The 16,786-nt window shown below is 38.0% G+C and overlaps 1 protein-coding gene across 2 annotated transcripts in view; it reads left to right on the forward strand.

Annotated features, from left to right (window-relative positions):
* The first annotated feature begins 981 nt into the window (after window positions 1-981).
* Window positions 982-16,786, forward strand: part of LOC133298008 (DNA-directed RNA polymerase 1B, mitochondrial-like) — a 43,889-nt gene continuing 28,084 nt past the window's right edge. Inside the window, exons 1-7 of one of the 2 annotated variants that reach the window (XM_061497247.1) lie at window positions 1,183-1,199; window positions 1,320-1,857; window positions 2,295-2,555; window positions 2,634-2,831; window positions 3,005-3,063; window positions 3,758-3,875; window positions 3,972-4,085. In XM_061497247.1, the coding sequence (XP_061353231.1) occupies window positions 1,414-1,857; window positions 2,295-2,555; window positions 2,634-2,831; window positions 3,005-3,063; window positions 3,758-3,875; window positions 3,972-4,085 (1,194 nt within the window). In that variant the 5' untranslated portion in view covers window positions 1,183-1,199; window positions 1,320-1,413. Of the gene's footprint in view, window positions 1,858-2,294; window positions 2,556-2,633; window positions 2,832-3,004; window positions 3,064-3,757; window positions 3,876-3,971; window positions 4,086-16,786 lie in introns of both variants that reach the window. The other variant, XM_061497246.1, reaches the window with a different exon arrangement.

Below are 16,786 nucleotides of genomic sequence, written 5' to 3' on the forward strand. Positions count from 1 at the left end.
TTTTTGTTGCTGAAACGAACTAGGCAGACATTATTGCATAGTAATAACTTTCGGAGTGGAATGCCTGATTTGGTTTGGTGGGTCAATTTCAAGTTTGGTTTTTTTTTTTTTATCTAATCAATCGAGAAGTTAGACGGTGCAGACCGCAGAAAGAGAGAAGAGACTGAGGGGGTTGATTGGTGGGAAGGTTATTTTTGTAAAATTATCCCATATTCATAACAATATTTTATAATCAATCATCAAACATAGCATCCGAAAAATTAATCCAATATTTTTGAGAATATTTTGTCCTACCAACAACTTTTTGATAAAATTCTTGAGAAACTTACTTTCTCATCATAATTTTGGATAAAAATTATTTCTCCTTTGCCAAATACCCCTGAACCGTTTAATAGTGATAATTATTTCTTTTTTTTTTGACAAATATTTTTACCATGTCCGTCATTGTGCGAAACCAACCAGGTGAATTACCAAATCACTCAATTGTTTTAGTAAAGAACCGAAAAGGGAATCTAGGTAAAAATTGTTTCTCCTCTATCAAACACCCCTTAACCGTTTAATAGTGATAATTATTTCTTTTTTTTTTTGACAAATATTTTCAGGGAAAAGTATTTCTCCAGTCAACCGGAAATAAAATTAACTCGAATGAGCTCAAAACGACGTTATTTTGAGATTATTAGATTAAAAAATTATAATAATAAAAATTAATATAACCTTACAATATATTATAATTATAAAAATACTTTAATTTCTGTCCCAAAACGACATCATTTTGTACTCGTTCATATAACTTATCTCCGTTTGCCTATATATTATTACCATGTTCGTCATTGCGCGAAACCAACCGGGTGAATTACCAAATCACTCAATTGTTTTAGTAAAGACCCGAAAAGGGAATCCAGGTTAGAACCGAAACCGGTTTGAAAAATTGTAGCAACAGAAGAAGACGCAGGTTTATGAAGGGTTTAAAGGCGGCTGCTACTACCCACAAGGCCACAACTGAAGTTTCGATTGGTGGCTTCCATCACCAAAATGTGGACCAAATTAGCCAAGCGAGCTTCCTCAAGGAAGTTCAATCTATCCACTGAATCCTTCTACTTTTCTTCTTCTTCTTCTTCTACTTCCCAGAGATATTCTCAGCGCCCGGATTTTCCCGAGAAAACAGGGCCCCTCGAGACCCAAACAAGGGTGAAATCGAGGTACCCATTTCTGGGTTTCAATCAAGTTGGTGTTTTTACTTCGAAAAACGAACTGGGTCGATCCAAGTTTTTGTTTTCTGAAGACCCCTCTTTTGATTTTTCTTTGTCTTTGACATTCAGTAGAGGTCATGCTAGTGTTGCTGAGGCTATTGAATCCACTGATACTGAAGATGATTATTCTGGGTCTGATGAGGTTCACAAATTGTTAGAGGAAATGGTGAAAGAAGAAAAGGGAAAATCTCAATTGGAACACCAAAAGAACATAGGTGGAGGCATGGCTAGCTACAAATACAAGATGCTTCGGAGGAGGCAGATAAAGATGGAGACTGAGGCATGGGAAGAGGCAGCAAGAGAGTATCAGGAACTGTTGGAGGACATGCGTGAGCAGAAGCTTGCACCCAATTTACCTTATATGAAGTCATTGTTCCTTGGTTGGTTTGAACCTTTAATGAATGCAATTGCTTCGGATCAAGAGCTTTGCAAAGACAGCAAGCAGAGGTCATCCCATGCTCCTTATTTCAATGAGTTGCCTGCAGACATGATGGCTGTGATTACGATGCATAAGTTGATGGGGTTGTTGATGACCAATAGTAATGGAGTAGGTACTGCAAGAGTGATCCAAGCTGCTTGTCAAATAGGTGAAGCCATTGAACACGAGGTAAATTATACTTTTATATGATATATGTAAATCGAAGAAGATAAATGATTTTGTTATCTGAACTCAAACATCTACTTTCTGCTCTGAGATTTTGTGTTCTATATAATTATTTTATGCTTTTATATTCTATATAATAATTTTCTTCGGTCATTTGCCTTATATTGCTAACATGACTGGGTGAACTTTGAAGGCCTTTTTTCTGTAGAGAAAAAAAATAAATTAAGCTAATTTTTAAGTATCCTTTCTATAATCTAACATGATACGCATGGTGTTTCTTCCCTAGTGTCTATCACTCAAATGCCTACAGCCAGTTGAATTTATGTTCAGTAAATAATGTGGTCAATTCCAGTTTTGTTGTTCAAGTGAGATGTCACTATTGTAAATTCACAATATTCAAGTGTTCATTAGCTGAAATCCTACCCTTATATGTCGATCAGGCTAGGGTATACCGATTTATGGAGAAGACAAAGAAGACGAAGGAGAAGAGAACACCTGTTGGGAAGCCTGATGGAGATTCTGATCTTGCACCTGTAAAAGAAGGCAAACTGACTGAAGAGAAAGAGAGAATGGTTAAAGAGCAGAAGAGACTTAGGAAAAAAGTTGCCAGTTTAATAAAGAAGCAGAAAAAGCAACAAGCCATGGGAATAGTTCGGGGACAAGATGATTGGAAACCATGGGGTCAGGAAGCTCAAGTAAAGGTTTGTAATGTTTATATTGTACCTACGAACAAGGAAGGTTCTTCTTTTCGTGTTTCAATGTAGTTATTTGTCTTCCAGGTTGGCTCTCGTTTGATGCAAATGTTAATAGAAACAGCCTACATACAACCACCTGCCAATCAATTTGGAGATGATCCACCAGATATACACCCTGCATTTAAGCATACTCTTAAAACAGTTTCAACTGATACACAGGGAAGTAGGAGATACGGTGTTATTGAATGTGACCCTCTGGTGCAAAAGGGCCTTGAAAAGACTGTAAGTGATCTTTTATCCTCTAGGGATTATTTGTACTTGAAGTCATGTCCAGATTTCTTTAAGTAGGTTATTAGACAGATTTGTTATGGTTTTTATCTGCAATAATACATTTGCTTTCTCATTCATAAATTCATGAGACTGATGCTAACATCAAAATGTGTTGCCATTAACAGGCCAGGCACATGGTCATCCCCTACATGCCAATGTTGGTGCCACCTACTAACTGGACAGGGTACTGCACATATTTATACAAATAATTTTTCTTTTTAATTTGTTTTTCATTTATTATAGAGTATTGAAGTATTTTTTTATTTTTTTTCTATGTTAGCTTAGTTTATTTAAGAAGAGGGGGCGAACCGGAGCAGTGGTAAAGCTGTTCTTTCGTGACTGAAAGGTCATGGGTTCGAATCCAGGAAATAGCCTCTTTGCAATTATGCAAGGGTAAGGCTGCGTACAAGGATTGCCTCCACCTCGCACTCACTAGTCGGGTTTAACAGGGAGTGATTTTTTTTTAAGCTTTGTTTATATAAGTGGGCGAGCTTGAAGCAATGGTAAAACTTCTTCTTTGTGACTGAAAGGTCACGTATTCGAATATAAGAAGCAACCTCTTTGCAAATATGTAAGGGTAAGGCTGTGTACAAGGATTGCCCTCACTCCTACCCTCGCTAATCGGGGTTTAATAGGGAGTGGTTTTGGTTAGCTTAGTTTATTTGTATTGTATAACGGCAACAATTTTAATAGCAACATTTGTATCATAGGAAAAAGTTCAAACATCTCATTAGTTTGCAGTTCCAATGTTTTACTAAGTTTGTCTTTTCTAATCGGACCATAATGTTATTCAGCTTGGACTTAGGAGTTGTGACTAAGTTCTGCCGTTTTGCTTTCTAATTTTCAATTTTCTTAGAAATGTTGCAATATTTTGGTAGGTATGACAAAGGAGCGTACTTGTTTTTGCCATCTTACGTTATGAGAATACATGGAGCAAAGCAGCAACGTGAAGCAGTTAAAAGGGCTCCAAGGAATCAACTTGACCCGGTTTTTGAGGTTGGAATTGTTTTTTATATTTGTGCATTTGTGACTCAGTTCATTGTTCACAGTTAATACTTACTGAAAATAACTCTGGTATTGTTTTATATTTAGGCCCTTAATACCCTTGGCAATACGAAATGGAGGGTAAACAAAAAGGTGCTCAGTGTTATAGATCAAATATGGGCTAATGGAGGACGACTAGCTGACTTGGTTGATCATGGAGATGTGAGTACCAAACAAACTTTATTGCTAAATTTATTTGTTAAACTGATAAGATTTTCAACTCAGAAACAAAAAATAAAAGCGACACAAAGGAATTCCGGGATAAACCAGATTTTATATATTGAAAGTATGAAGTAAAATTACATACAGTAATGGCAGTAGTCACTAAAATAAGATGATTACAAAGTGCAGAAATGACAAGAAATCAAGAAGGTAAATGACAAAATGAAATTACAGATAATGAATGCAATTCTAGAGACTCCCTTCTCTCCCAAGTTCCTATTCGAATCCAAAATAATTGCCTGCCCTCTTCATTTCTTTCATCTCTATTTATTATCTATACCCACTTCTAGTATATTCTTTATTAACTAACCATTTTGCTGAGTCAGCATCGAGGGGTGGGAATCTCCTATAATGCTTCCTACAATACTCTTTTAGAATTGGTGTCGTATCAATACCTCCCTCACAAAGTTTCACATTTTCGTCAAGGTGAAAGCTTGCTGACCAAAATCATCCTCCAGGATCCCATTGCTTGTAGTATAGGGTCCCACTTGTGCAAGGAGCATTGTAATTTCCGCGGGGATCCCATCACTCCTCTGTAGTACTTCCCTCTTCTTTAAAAGCTTACTGAATTTGCACAAGTATTTTCACATTGTCTGCCCAAATGTCTTCCCCACTTCCAACCACAACTGCTTGGACATTTGTCTCAACCTTCCTTGGATATATAAATTCTTTTGCAATATTGAAGTCTGTTACGATTCCTACTCCAAGGTTTGGGACTTGGAGTCCCACATCGGAAACATAAGGTTCTGGTGTGCGATTTATATGGACTTTGGGCTCTCCTACCTCATGGGATAGTTTTTGGGGTGAGGCTCTTCCAAAGTTCATATCAATTGGTATAAGAGCCTTCCACTATGTCTTTCGGCTGCAATCGAGCAGTGCGGGTGGTGACGCTGGCATTGCAATGTTTGCCTAGGGCTAGTAAAAGATTAGCGCAAAGCCAGCCCGCATGGGCACCGGGGCTGCGGAGCGTGGTAGAATATTATGATCCTAGTCTAAGGTATGAGACTTACGCTAGATTGCAGTGTTCACCTAAGGCTAGTAAAAAAATAGTGAAAAGCCAGGTCCGGGTGGGCGCCGGGTTGCGGAGGTGGAATGTTATGATCCAATTGCAAGGTATGGGACTTGAGTCCTACATAGGAAACATAAAGATTTGGTGTGGGGTTTATATGCACTTTGGGCTCTCCTACCTTACGAGCTAGCTTTTGGGATGAGGTTCTCCTAAGGTTTGCATCATTTGGTATCAGAGTCTTCTACTATGTCTCCTGGTTGCAATCGAACGGCGCGGTTGGTGACGTTAGCATTGCAATGTTCACTAGCGCTAGTAAAATACTAGCGCAAAACCAGGCCCGCGTGGGCACAGGGGCTGTGGAGTATGGTGGAATGTTATGATCCAATTGTAAGGTATGGGACTTAAGTCCCACATCGAAAACATAAGGGTCTGGTGTGTTATTTATATGGACTTTGCGCTTTCCTACCTTATAAGTAGCTTTTAGAGTGAAGTTCTCCCAAGATTCGTATCAATTTGATAAGTATCAGAACCCAGAACAAAGAGAAACAAGTGAGATTGTATTGTTACAGCCGAATCCAAATCATACTCGACCATCCACGTACATGAAGTCTTGTAGAAAGGAAAAATTACAGAATTAGCATGGAAGAAAATTACAGGGAATTGCTATTACAGAATTAGCATGGAAGCAAATTACAGAATTAGTTACATATTAAATGAAATTACAGTAAGAAAAAGTAAGATAGGTTCTGAACAAATTCGAGAGTTCTGAGTTTCTCACAAGTTCCAAAATAGTCCCAATTTCCAACCTCCTTCTCATTCTTTTCCTTCTATTTATACTAAGCATTCCTGTGTTCCACGTGTGACTCCCCTTCATTGCCTCTAATAGAATTTCCCTTCCAGAATATTCTCCATCTAACTGCCTTGGTGACTCAACATGAGTGTTTTGAGTGATTGATTCTGTACATTTCTTTCTAGAATGTCCCTTAAGAAATGGTATCCTAACACTTTTGATTGGATAATTGTGTGTCTAATAGGAGCACCGAGGGAATATATTTATATTAACAAATACGGAAACTAATCTATCATATACAAGATGTGGGACTATTCTATTATATATATTTGAACTATTCTAACAACTACTCTAACACTCTCCCTCTAGCTTGTGCGTATATATTGTAAGCACCTAGCTTGTTACAAATGTATTCAACCCGAGGACCTCTAAGGGCTTTAGTGAAGACATCAGCGAGTTGATCATTGGAGTTGACAAATGCCGTTTTGATTTCTCCTGACTGAATCTTTTCTCGAATGAAGTGACAATCGATCTCTATATGTTTGGTTCTCTCATGAAATATATGATTAGATGATATATGTAGCGTAGCTTGATTGTCACAAATAAGTGTCATGAGCTATTTCTGTTCACAAAGATGGAGCTCCCGAATCAACTGCTTTGACCAGATTAGCTCGTAGGTAGCAACTCCCATCGCACGATACTCGACCTTTGCATTAGATCGGGCGACAACAATTTGTTTATTACTTTTCCAAGAAATCAGGTTTTCTCCAAGGAAAACACAATAGCCTGAAGTAGAGGGCTTATCCGAGGGTAAACCTGCCCAATCGGCATCTGAATAACCACAAATTTCTGTATTTTCCTGATCTGAATATAATAAGCCTTTCCCCGTGCTTTTTTGATGTACCGGAGGATCCTCACGGTGAGATAATTGAGCTTCCCAATCAACCTCTGATAATGTCCAGGATTAGATAATAGCTCCCCCCTGTCCGGGCAATAATTTGATAGTAGGATCCATGGGTGTATCAATTGGCTTACACCCCAACATACCGTCTCCTCTAAGATATCTAAGGCATATTTCCAAGAAGTAACGAAGCTTACCAAGATCCTTTGTTTGAAATTGACCGAACAAATACTGTTTAACTGGCGAATCCCAGCTTGATCACTCCCAGTGAGAATGATGTCATCGACATAGACTAACAAATAGATGCACTTATCAGGAGATGTGAACCTATAAAACACAGAATGATCAGCCTTGCTGCAGATTAAGCCAAAAGCCTGAACGACAGAACTGAAATGGTTGAACCACTCCCGAGGAGACTGCTTGAAGCCATATAAGGACTTACGAAGTCTGCGCACCATCCCAGACTCCCCCTGAGCAACAAAGCCAGGTGGTTGCTCCATGTAAACTTCTTCTAAATCACTATGAAGTAAAGCCTTTTTAATGTCTAGTTAAATGAGTGGCTAGTGACGAACAACAGCGAGGGGAAGAAACAGGCGGATAGACGCCATCTTAACGACAGGAGAGAACGTGTCACTATAGTCAAGACAAAAAATCTGAGTAAAACCCTTGGCGACTAAGCGCGCCTTGAAATGATTAACATGGCCATTAGGCCCAACCTTGACAGTAAAGATCCACCGATAACCAACAATAGACTTCCTCGGAGGAGCATGAACAAGATCACAGGTGCCATTGGAATGAAGAACAGTCATCTCATCAAGCATCACTTGGCGACATCCTGGATGGAAAGTGCTTCACCTATGGTCTTAGGAATAGAAACAGAAGAAAGACTAGAAACAAAGGTGAAATGAGGAATAAAAAGACGGTTATAGCTTAAAAAGGTATAAAGAGGATAAAGATTACGAGTAGTACGTATACCTCTTCTTTGGGCAATGAGAAGAGCCTCTGGTGAAGGAGCCGGAAGCGAAGAGGTGATAGGAGAAGGCGATGAGTCACCTAGGGTCAAGTCCGCAGGAGACACTTTCTGACGACGCTGATAGGTTAGAAAAGGGCAATCCCCAGGGATGGAGGCACTTTCCTTTGGGAGAGAGTCACCTGCAGCTGGTAAAGACAAGTCAAGAAAAGGAGTAGGAAGAACCTGATCAACCTGTGACAACTGAGATGGAATAGAATGAAAGGGTTGTTCATTAAGAAAAGTGACATTAACTGAAACAATATAATACTTAAGATCAGGAGAATAACAACGATAATCCTTTTAAAGACGAGAATAACTAAGAAAAATACAGTTAAAGGCTTTGGATATTAACTCGTCCTTACTAGGAGTGAGATCATAAACAAAATAGGTACAACCAAAGACATGTGGAGATAGAGGAGCATCTGGAAATAATAGATTATGGGGAATGTCATTGTTAAGCACAGAGGAAGACAAACGATTGATGAGAAAAATAAAGGCGAATGCGGTCGCCCACAAGTGAAGAGGAACTTGCATGTGAATAAGAAGGGTACGGACAATTTCAATGGGATGTCTGTTTTTACATTCGGCCACCCCATTTTGTTGTGGTGTGTGAGGACAAGTGGTCTGGTGTAAAGTACCTTGTGTAGCCAAGAAATTAGAAAAGTCAAAAGAAACATATTCCTTAGCATTACCACTACGTAAAATACGAATAGAAACACCAAATTGAGTATGAACCTTAGCAGAATTTTTTTTTATAAATGGAGAATAACTTAGAACGATTTTTCATTAAATAAATCCAAGTGCAATGGGAATAATCATCAATAAAAGTAACAATATATCGAAAACCTAAAACAGGCAAAGTACGACTTAGACCCCAAATATCTGAATGAATAAGAGAGAAAAGAGTATCAACTTGTTTATTGACTCGACTGGCAAAGGAGGAGCTTGTGTGCTTCCCTTGCTAACACAACAGACAATCTAAAGACCGAAGACCGTATAAAAGAGAAACCATCTTCTGCAATTTTGAGAGACTTGGATGATCGAGGCGACTGTGGCTAAGTTGTGGAGATTCTGTGAGAGAGCATGCCACTGAAGGACGAGGTAGAACCAGATAATAAAGCCCCCGTGACTCACGACCCACTTCAATCGTCTTCCCCGTACTCGGATTCTGCACAGAAACTGAATGGTTAGAGAAAGTAATGGTGCAAGTGAGGGAGTGGACCAATTTATTAACAGAAATTAAGTTATAAGGGATGCCATGAATGTAATAGACAGATGTCAAGGTCAAAGAAGAGGTCGGACGAGCTTGTCCAATCCCACGAACAGGGGCTTTAGTGCCATCAGCAAGCGTAAAAAAAGGTAAATGATCAAAATAAGTAAGAGATGTATAGAGTTCTTTATTACCACAGAGGTGATCGATAGCACCTAAATCATATCCAAGCACCAAGTGATGTAGAATGAGAGACACAAGCAACGAGATTACCATTATCTGGAGCGGAGGCTGAGACTGAGGAGAAGCCCTTCTGGGAAGAGTCTGGAGTGCTGCATAGTCCGCAGGTGAGAGATAGACTGAACCTGATGAAGTAGTGTCTAACTAAGCTATATTTGCTGCATGAGAGGGTCACAGGTGAGGATACTTCGTGTAACAACGATTTTCAAAGTAACCAAGTTGCTGACAATAATTATAACGAGGTCTCCGACCACGTCCGCCTGGGCCGCGACCACGTCCACTGTTCCCAAGAAAGTCAGTACGGGAAACAAGAGCAGTGGAATCAATAACAGAAGATGAATCAAGAGTAGTAATTGGTTTCTTGTTGAGATTCAAGAGACGTTGGTAGGTCAGTGATAAATAAACTAGGACCCCCATTAGTCAAGATAGTGTCACGGACAACATCATACTCCTCAGGCAGACCAAAAAGAGTGGAACCATAAAGAGACGCTCCACCTGTTTTCTATATGCAGAAGCATCGGAAGGGCAAGGCAACATATCCAAGTATGCCTGCATCAAAGATCGACTTTTGCCAATATATGTCTCCATCTGAATATCATATGATTTGCGCAAATTCATGAATTAAGACATGATAGAATAGAGCTGCTGGATATCACTAGTGTAGAGATGTTTGGCTTCCTCCCACATTTCATAGCATGTTTGAAAAGAATAAAAGATGTCCAAAATGATTGGATGTAATATCCCAGGAAAATAATAGTAATTTATAATACAATAAATTAATAATAGAAATAAATTATAAATTAGTAATAATAATAATAATGTGTGATAAATTGTGATTGTTTGAATTATTAATTGATTGATCATTATGCTTTAATGTTTGATTAGTTGATTGGTAATGTTTGATTGGATTAGGATGAGTCAACAAACATAATTTGATTAGATATGATGAGTCAGCATTGAATCAATAATGAGTCAGTAATGAGTTAGCGATATTCTGAGCCATAATAAAAAAAATAAAAATAAATAATGTATGAAGCCAATATCTGAGTCAAATACATCAATAAAGAAAAAGGAAATAAATGCACGAAACCCATATCCGAGTCCAAAACTTCAACTATAAATAGAGGCCTAGTCTAATCAAACCAATTCACTCTTCAACATTTCTCCTCTACTACTACTCTATCTCTTCTTACTTCAAAAACTTATTTTATTTTTATATTCTTCTGGTTACCAACCGGTTCTCTGCCCCAAATTATTCTTTTCTTCTAGAAGTTAGCGAAAACGGAGACCAGGTAATCCTAATCCCTAGGTATTTTTAGATTATATTTTATGTGAAATTTGGTATGTGTAATCCTAATCCTTAGAAGTCTTAGGTTAATTTTATATGAATTTTGATAGGGTAATTATGATCCTAAATATATCGTAGGGTTGTTTTATATGAAATATATTGTATGTAATCTTAATCCCTAGATTCTATTATAGAACCCATAATTTATTCTGATTTTTAAGGCGGTTTTTATTTTTATTATTTTTGTTTTTCTTGAAATCTGGTTGTTGAATAAACTCTTTGTTCCGTCACGATCGTGTTGCACATATGATATTTGAATATTATATACAATAGAAAGCAATTGTTACATAATGTACTTTAAACCCAAATTGTCGTCTCGATTTTCGTGAATTAGCTTCAAATTGTTTCGTTGCAGACACACACATATATTTACCAATTTTCCTTTTTTTTAATTTTTGTGGAATATCGTCGTTGAATTCAAAATTGTCATTATGCATCTGTGTTTGTTTTTCGTGAATTTAAATATGGTTTCAATTGTTTTAGATTGTGGTTAATCAATGTAAATTTACAATTGTTACAAATTATTGATTGCTTTGTATATTTTCAAAATGGAAGCAGATTATCCGTATATCAATTTGAATTGTTAAATAACCGATATATGATATTTCCATATTTGGGAATTTTATTAGTGTGTTTGAAATAAATTAATAGTGGGAGGATAGCTTTGGGATGGTACCTCCCAAGGTGATGAACACAACTTTTGGGCTTTATGCCTCCGATGTGAAACTGATGTGAAAAAGATTGTTTCCGTTCTTCCCAAAGTGGTGTCTGACAGGGTTTCCCAGGATACTAGTAGCAACTTTGGGAAAAGGTGTGCAAACTAGGAAGATGTGAATTGATTATGGCCAATGTGATTTGTTTGTGACTGGCAGGGTTTCCCGGGTCACAGGGTAGACTGGCAGGGTTTCCCGGGTCTACCATGGTTCTCTTCCCACTTAAATAATTTAATAATGATAACTGATAAGTCAAAATAGTTTGATTTAAATATTTTTATTTGTTGAAATATTAGATTATTATTTGAATTAAATTTCCATTTGATTTATTCGATTTTATCTTATTTCATTATATTTTATTTTATAATTGTATTTGAATTTATTTATTTTGATTAGGATTACCAGCTCTGCTGACGTTTGTGTTTATGTCTTGTTGTTTGCGATGATCCTACGGGGGAAGCAGACACTCAGTGAAACAGGTACCAAAGGTTAGGCTAGCAGTGGGCAGTGAGGATGACGAAGCAGACTTTTCTGGCTAGCTCTAGGATTTAAAGATGTGTTTTTATGAGCTTTTAAATTTTAATTATTTCTTGACTTTAGTTTTAATTTTGTTTTAATGTAATAAAGTCTAGCCTTGCGCTTGACAATAGTACAAGCGCGGCGGTAACATTTCCCAAATTTGATTATTTTGAACTTCTGCTGTTATTTATAAAATTATTGAATTTATTTATGCTATTATAAATTGTTAGAATTTGGGTGTTACATTGGATCAATAGATTGCCAAAGGATACTCAGAAGTTGTTTGTCAATCCTTTCCCAATTAGATTTCTTAGCCTTAGGAATAGCAGTAGGTTGAACAGTGAGATGACGCCCATGCCCCTGTCCAAAGAACCAAACACGAACAGAGGTGGCCCAATTCTTGTAGTTATCAGAACCCTTCAGTTTAGAGGAGGTAATGGGACCAATATTGGTGGTGATGATACCCGAGGAATTTTTTGCAGGAGGAGAGTTAACCTTCGAGTGATGAGGGGATGATGCTGCCATTAAAATAAATTATAAATGCAATAGAAAAACTTGCTGAACCAAGTAAATGGAAGCATACTAATAGCCAAACACGAAGAAACACGCGCTAAACGTAAGACCCACGAAGAACCAAGGGCAGATTTGGAAGAAGGAGGAAAAACCGAGCTGTTCTGTCCTGGAATGATAAAAAAAGGACGCCGAAACAGTGCACACGTGCTGTGAAAGGTGGTGCGTGAGCACCACATGTAGGGAGAGGGAGCCGCGCGTTACAGCGTGTGGGGGCTCCTTTGTTACTGGGTCTTTTGCAGAATTGGTCGCCATAGAGGAGGATCAAATCGCAGGTGTTCCAGTGGAAATAGATGTCAGAATAGTACTCCGGTGCCATGAATAGTGACGGACGGTGGTTTTGATGGTTGCAGAAACAAGCCGGAGGGACGCACGACGTAGAGGATCTGCCGGAGGGACGCAGGACAGATGAAGACTTGCCGGAAGGACACACAGTGAGGAAGGAGAGAACACCTAAGCAGTGGGCTTAGGGTTTTTGCGAAAGTAAGGGTCCCCAAAACAACTAGCTCTAGTACCAACTTATGATTGGATAATTGTGTCTAATACGAGCACACAAGGAATATATTTATATTAACAAATAAAGAAATTAATCTATCATATACAAGATGTGGGACTATTCTGTTATATATACTCGAACTATTCTAACAACTACTCTAACACTAACAATACTCCCCCCGAAAAATATTCACCTTGTCCTCAAGGATCCCTTGAATTAATATATCCACTAGGATCCCAGTGCTTGAAATGTAATGAGCATCTTATGCATGATGCGTAACAACGTCCACCAAGATCGCATTGTCGTTCTTCAATACCATCTTATGCATAACTGTGTTCGCCCAGGGTCAGTGTTGTTAAAACGTAGTGTCGAAACGGTTGAAACGTACGATTCTACGTTTTTTGACTAAAAAACGTGTTGAAATGGATGCTGAAACGTAAAATGAGTTGAAACGGCGAGCCAACTCGGTAAACTCGGTTGCCTCGGCGAGTTTACCGAGTTGACTCAGTGTTCAAAAAAAAAAACGATCTGTTTCTGTTTTGTCTAATAAAATAAAACAATGATTTTTTTGTTTTAAAATATATTATTAATAAAATATCTCTTAATCTTATTATTTTTCACATACCCGATTGTATTGGGTTGGGTGACTCTCTTCGTTTGGGTCTTCTGTCTGCTCTCTCCTAGTGTCCTTCGCAAGCGGCGGTCTTTAATTAGATTCGGACAAACCAAGAAGATAGCAGCAGCGGCGACAAAAGTAAGGATTCTGATCTCGTTTTTCCTATTCTGATCTCGTTTCTCTCCTAGTCTGAAGAAACGAGATCTGAGAAGGTGACAGTGTGGGGCTTCTAACCTTCACCGAAATGGGAAAGAATGGAATTGGGTCCATAAGCATTGGTTCTTAACCATCCTGCACCGTGCGAAGCAACCAGAAATGCTCCTTTCAGCTTCCGATTTATGAGCGTCATCGCAAACCCTGCCTCGGTTTTCGTCGCGAACCGCCAAGTCTTGCCGAAGCTTTTGCAATTCACCTCCACGTACTGCGGAGGAGGAGGAGGAGCTTGCAGCGATAGCGATGCTGATGATTCTTCAGCCATCGAAATTCAACTAAGGCATTGGAATTGGTTTTTTATGGAATTTGTGTGGAGAGAGAGAAGATACCGATCCCATTTTCAAGTTCACCGACAATTTTGTATATATACTCTTTTCTCATTTTCAAGTTCACTGTGAGTTCTGTAAATATATAGATAATTCAAAAAATAATTAAAAATTATAAACATTTGCATATTATATGTTATTATATTTTAATATTTATTTATGATTATTGAATATATATGTTTTATTTTAATATATTTTAATATTACTGAATATATATTTTAATATTATATGATTATTGAATATGTAGATAATAACTTATGTATTGGTGTGTTTTAATTTTATATATGTTGAATATATATATATATATATATATATATATATTTTATACTTAGTAAACACTTACGTTTCGTTTACGTTTCACGATTTTACCGTTATGCTCACCCCTACCGTTTCTATGTAGAAACTATGTTTTAACAACATTGCCCAGGGTTAGTAAAAGACTAGCGAAAAGCCAGCTCGCGTAGGCGCCGGGGCTGCGGAGCGTGGTGAAATGTTACGATCCTATTTCAAGGTATGGGACTTAGAGTCCCACATCGGAAACATAAGGTTTTGGTGTGAGGTTTATATGAACTTTGGGCTCTCCTACCTCATGAGCTAGCTTTTAGGGTGAAGCTCTCCCAAGGTTTGTATCAAAGTCCCTACCAAAATAAAAAATTACTGCTTCTTTGCTAGAATAAATACTCAGTTTCAAATAATTGTGAAATCCTTCATTGATGTGGTCCCCTGTTCCAGTATACGGTGTTTTTAGTTGACTCATGAAATTCCATGACCAACTTACCTTATTATCTCTCTTAGTGCATACTCTGCATTCTTCTCTTCTTGGAAGTCACCTTCCTTCATAAGTTTAAATGCCTTAATGATAGCCCCTTTCTCTCTGATAGACTTTGAAAATGGAAGAAATCCCCAATCCTTCCTGTTGTGGAATGAGTAGCAATCAAAACACCATCATTTAAAATTGCGCCCTAGCAATTGAGTTGCCACCAAACTGCACCAGATATTGCTCCTAGGTAGATAGGAACATGAGGTGCAGTAGCAACATCCCCAAAGCCAAGAACAATGTCTTCCTTATTGACTTGACATTCTGAACTTGAGGGAGGCCCAAATAAGGGTAGGAAATCATCGTGAAGAATACTGTCTAGAATTAGGTTGGCATTTGTAACTACCAATTCTCGCCCTTCCAATAACAAACAAGACCTAGGTGTACTCCAATTGAATTTTGTCCAGCTTGAAAATCATCAATTTGGAGCTTCAACCTTGAACCATCACGAGCAGCCATAGTGTTTATATAAAGTTCCGCCAACAAACTGGGGTTTTCATCACTTGCCCAAAGCTTCTAGCTCACCTGCAAATGTATGAGAGGAATCAGATGTTTTTCGTTCCCTTGCATAGGTTTGCATTACTTTGTTAGTAACTCAGGCTTCACCAACAAATTGCATTACTTTGCGTCTCTGTGCTCAAAACTGTTACTTTCTTCTATATTGATATGAATGGTATTGATATTTAGATTTCATATTAGGTAATTCTTTAAACTTTTAAAAGTTCTGAGGGGGTTTATTAGAGATAATACTTTATATCTGTACACACTGTATTTGTGTTAGTGTTAGTCCTTGCATTGTTCGAGTGTGTTCTGTATTAGTTGCTGAGTTAGTTCCTTTCTGTTATGTTATGTTCGTGACTGTTACCGTTATTAATCTGTTTAGATTTATTATTAGTTGGTTAGATCTTTAGCTTCCTCGAGAAGGTTTGTGTAACTCTATAAATAGAGAGCTCTCCAGTTAGTTGCAGAGTCTCAAGGATAATACAGAGATTATCAAAAATCTAAAACTCCTTTTCCTCTCTTCTTCTCTCACTTTCTCGTGTTTTCTATTATGGTATGAGAGCCCTAAATAGGGCCTGATCTATACACTGCTCTTCCCGCATGGCTTCTCCAGGAAACATAGCTGCTCCCACGTTTGAAGGTTCATCTGGTGGAAATCACAAATTCATCAATAGAGGTCGTAGTAAATGTCCACTGCTTTTCTTGCATCAAATCACAGTGAAGCTGGAACATAAAAACTTTCTGCAATAGAAGCAGCAGACAGAACCAGCGATCAAAGCACTTCAGCTGCATTGATTTGTTGTCAGACGTCAGATCCCACTCCATTGAATCTGGAGATGATATAGCTCACAATCGAATCAACAAAGCATACGCTGATTGGGAGACGAGACTAGAGGCATGCTTATATCATGGCTATTGTCATCACTTTCCGAGCAAATGTTGACCAAGATACTAGGCATCTTCCACTAGTGGCAAGCGTGGGAGAAAATCCACAACCACTTCCATTTGATCATTAAGGCGAAGCAAGTCAACTTCACTTTGAGCCGAGGAACATCATAAAACTTCATATGATATTGATAGATGCATTAACGGATTGATTGATTTAATGCATTTGATTTTGACAGTTTGACCCTTTAATTAAGCAAGTTCAATTTTCATTGTCACATTCAGTGCATCACATGTTTAATGAACATGAATTCATTGGGATGTTGAGCAATGATAGTAAGGGCACCTAACCTTTGTATTCATCTGCTTAACCCAGTTGGTTAGAATTGAAAGAAAACTATATAAACGCATGTGGTGAGAGAAAATACAAGTAAATTTTTAGTTACCTGATAATAATTTAAGGACAAAAAACTTC

The sequence above is a fragment of the Gastrolobium bilobum genome, unplaced genomic scaffold (genome assembly GCF_033153095.1).
Source record: "Gastrolobium bilobum isolate Gb01-03AN ecotype WA unplaced genomic scaffold, APGP_CSIRO_Gbil_v1 utg13341, whole genome shotgun sequence".
In the NCBI taxonomy this organism is placed as follows: domain Eukaryota; kingdom Viridiplantae; phylum Streptophyta; class Magnoliopsida; order Fabales; family Fabaceae; genus Gastrolobium; species Gastrolobium bilobum.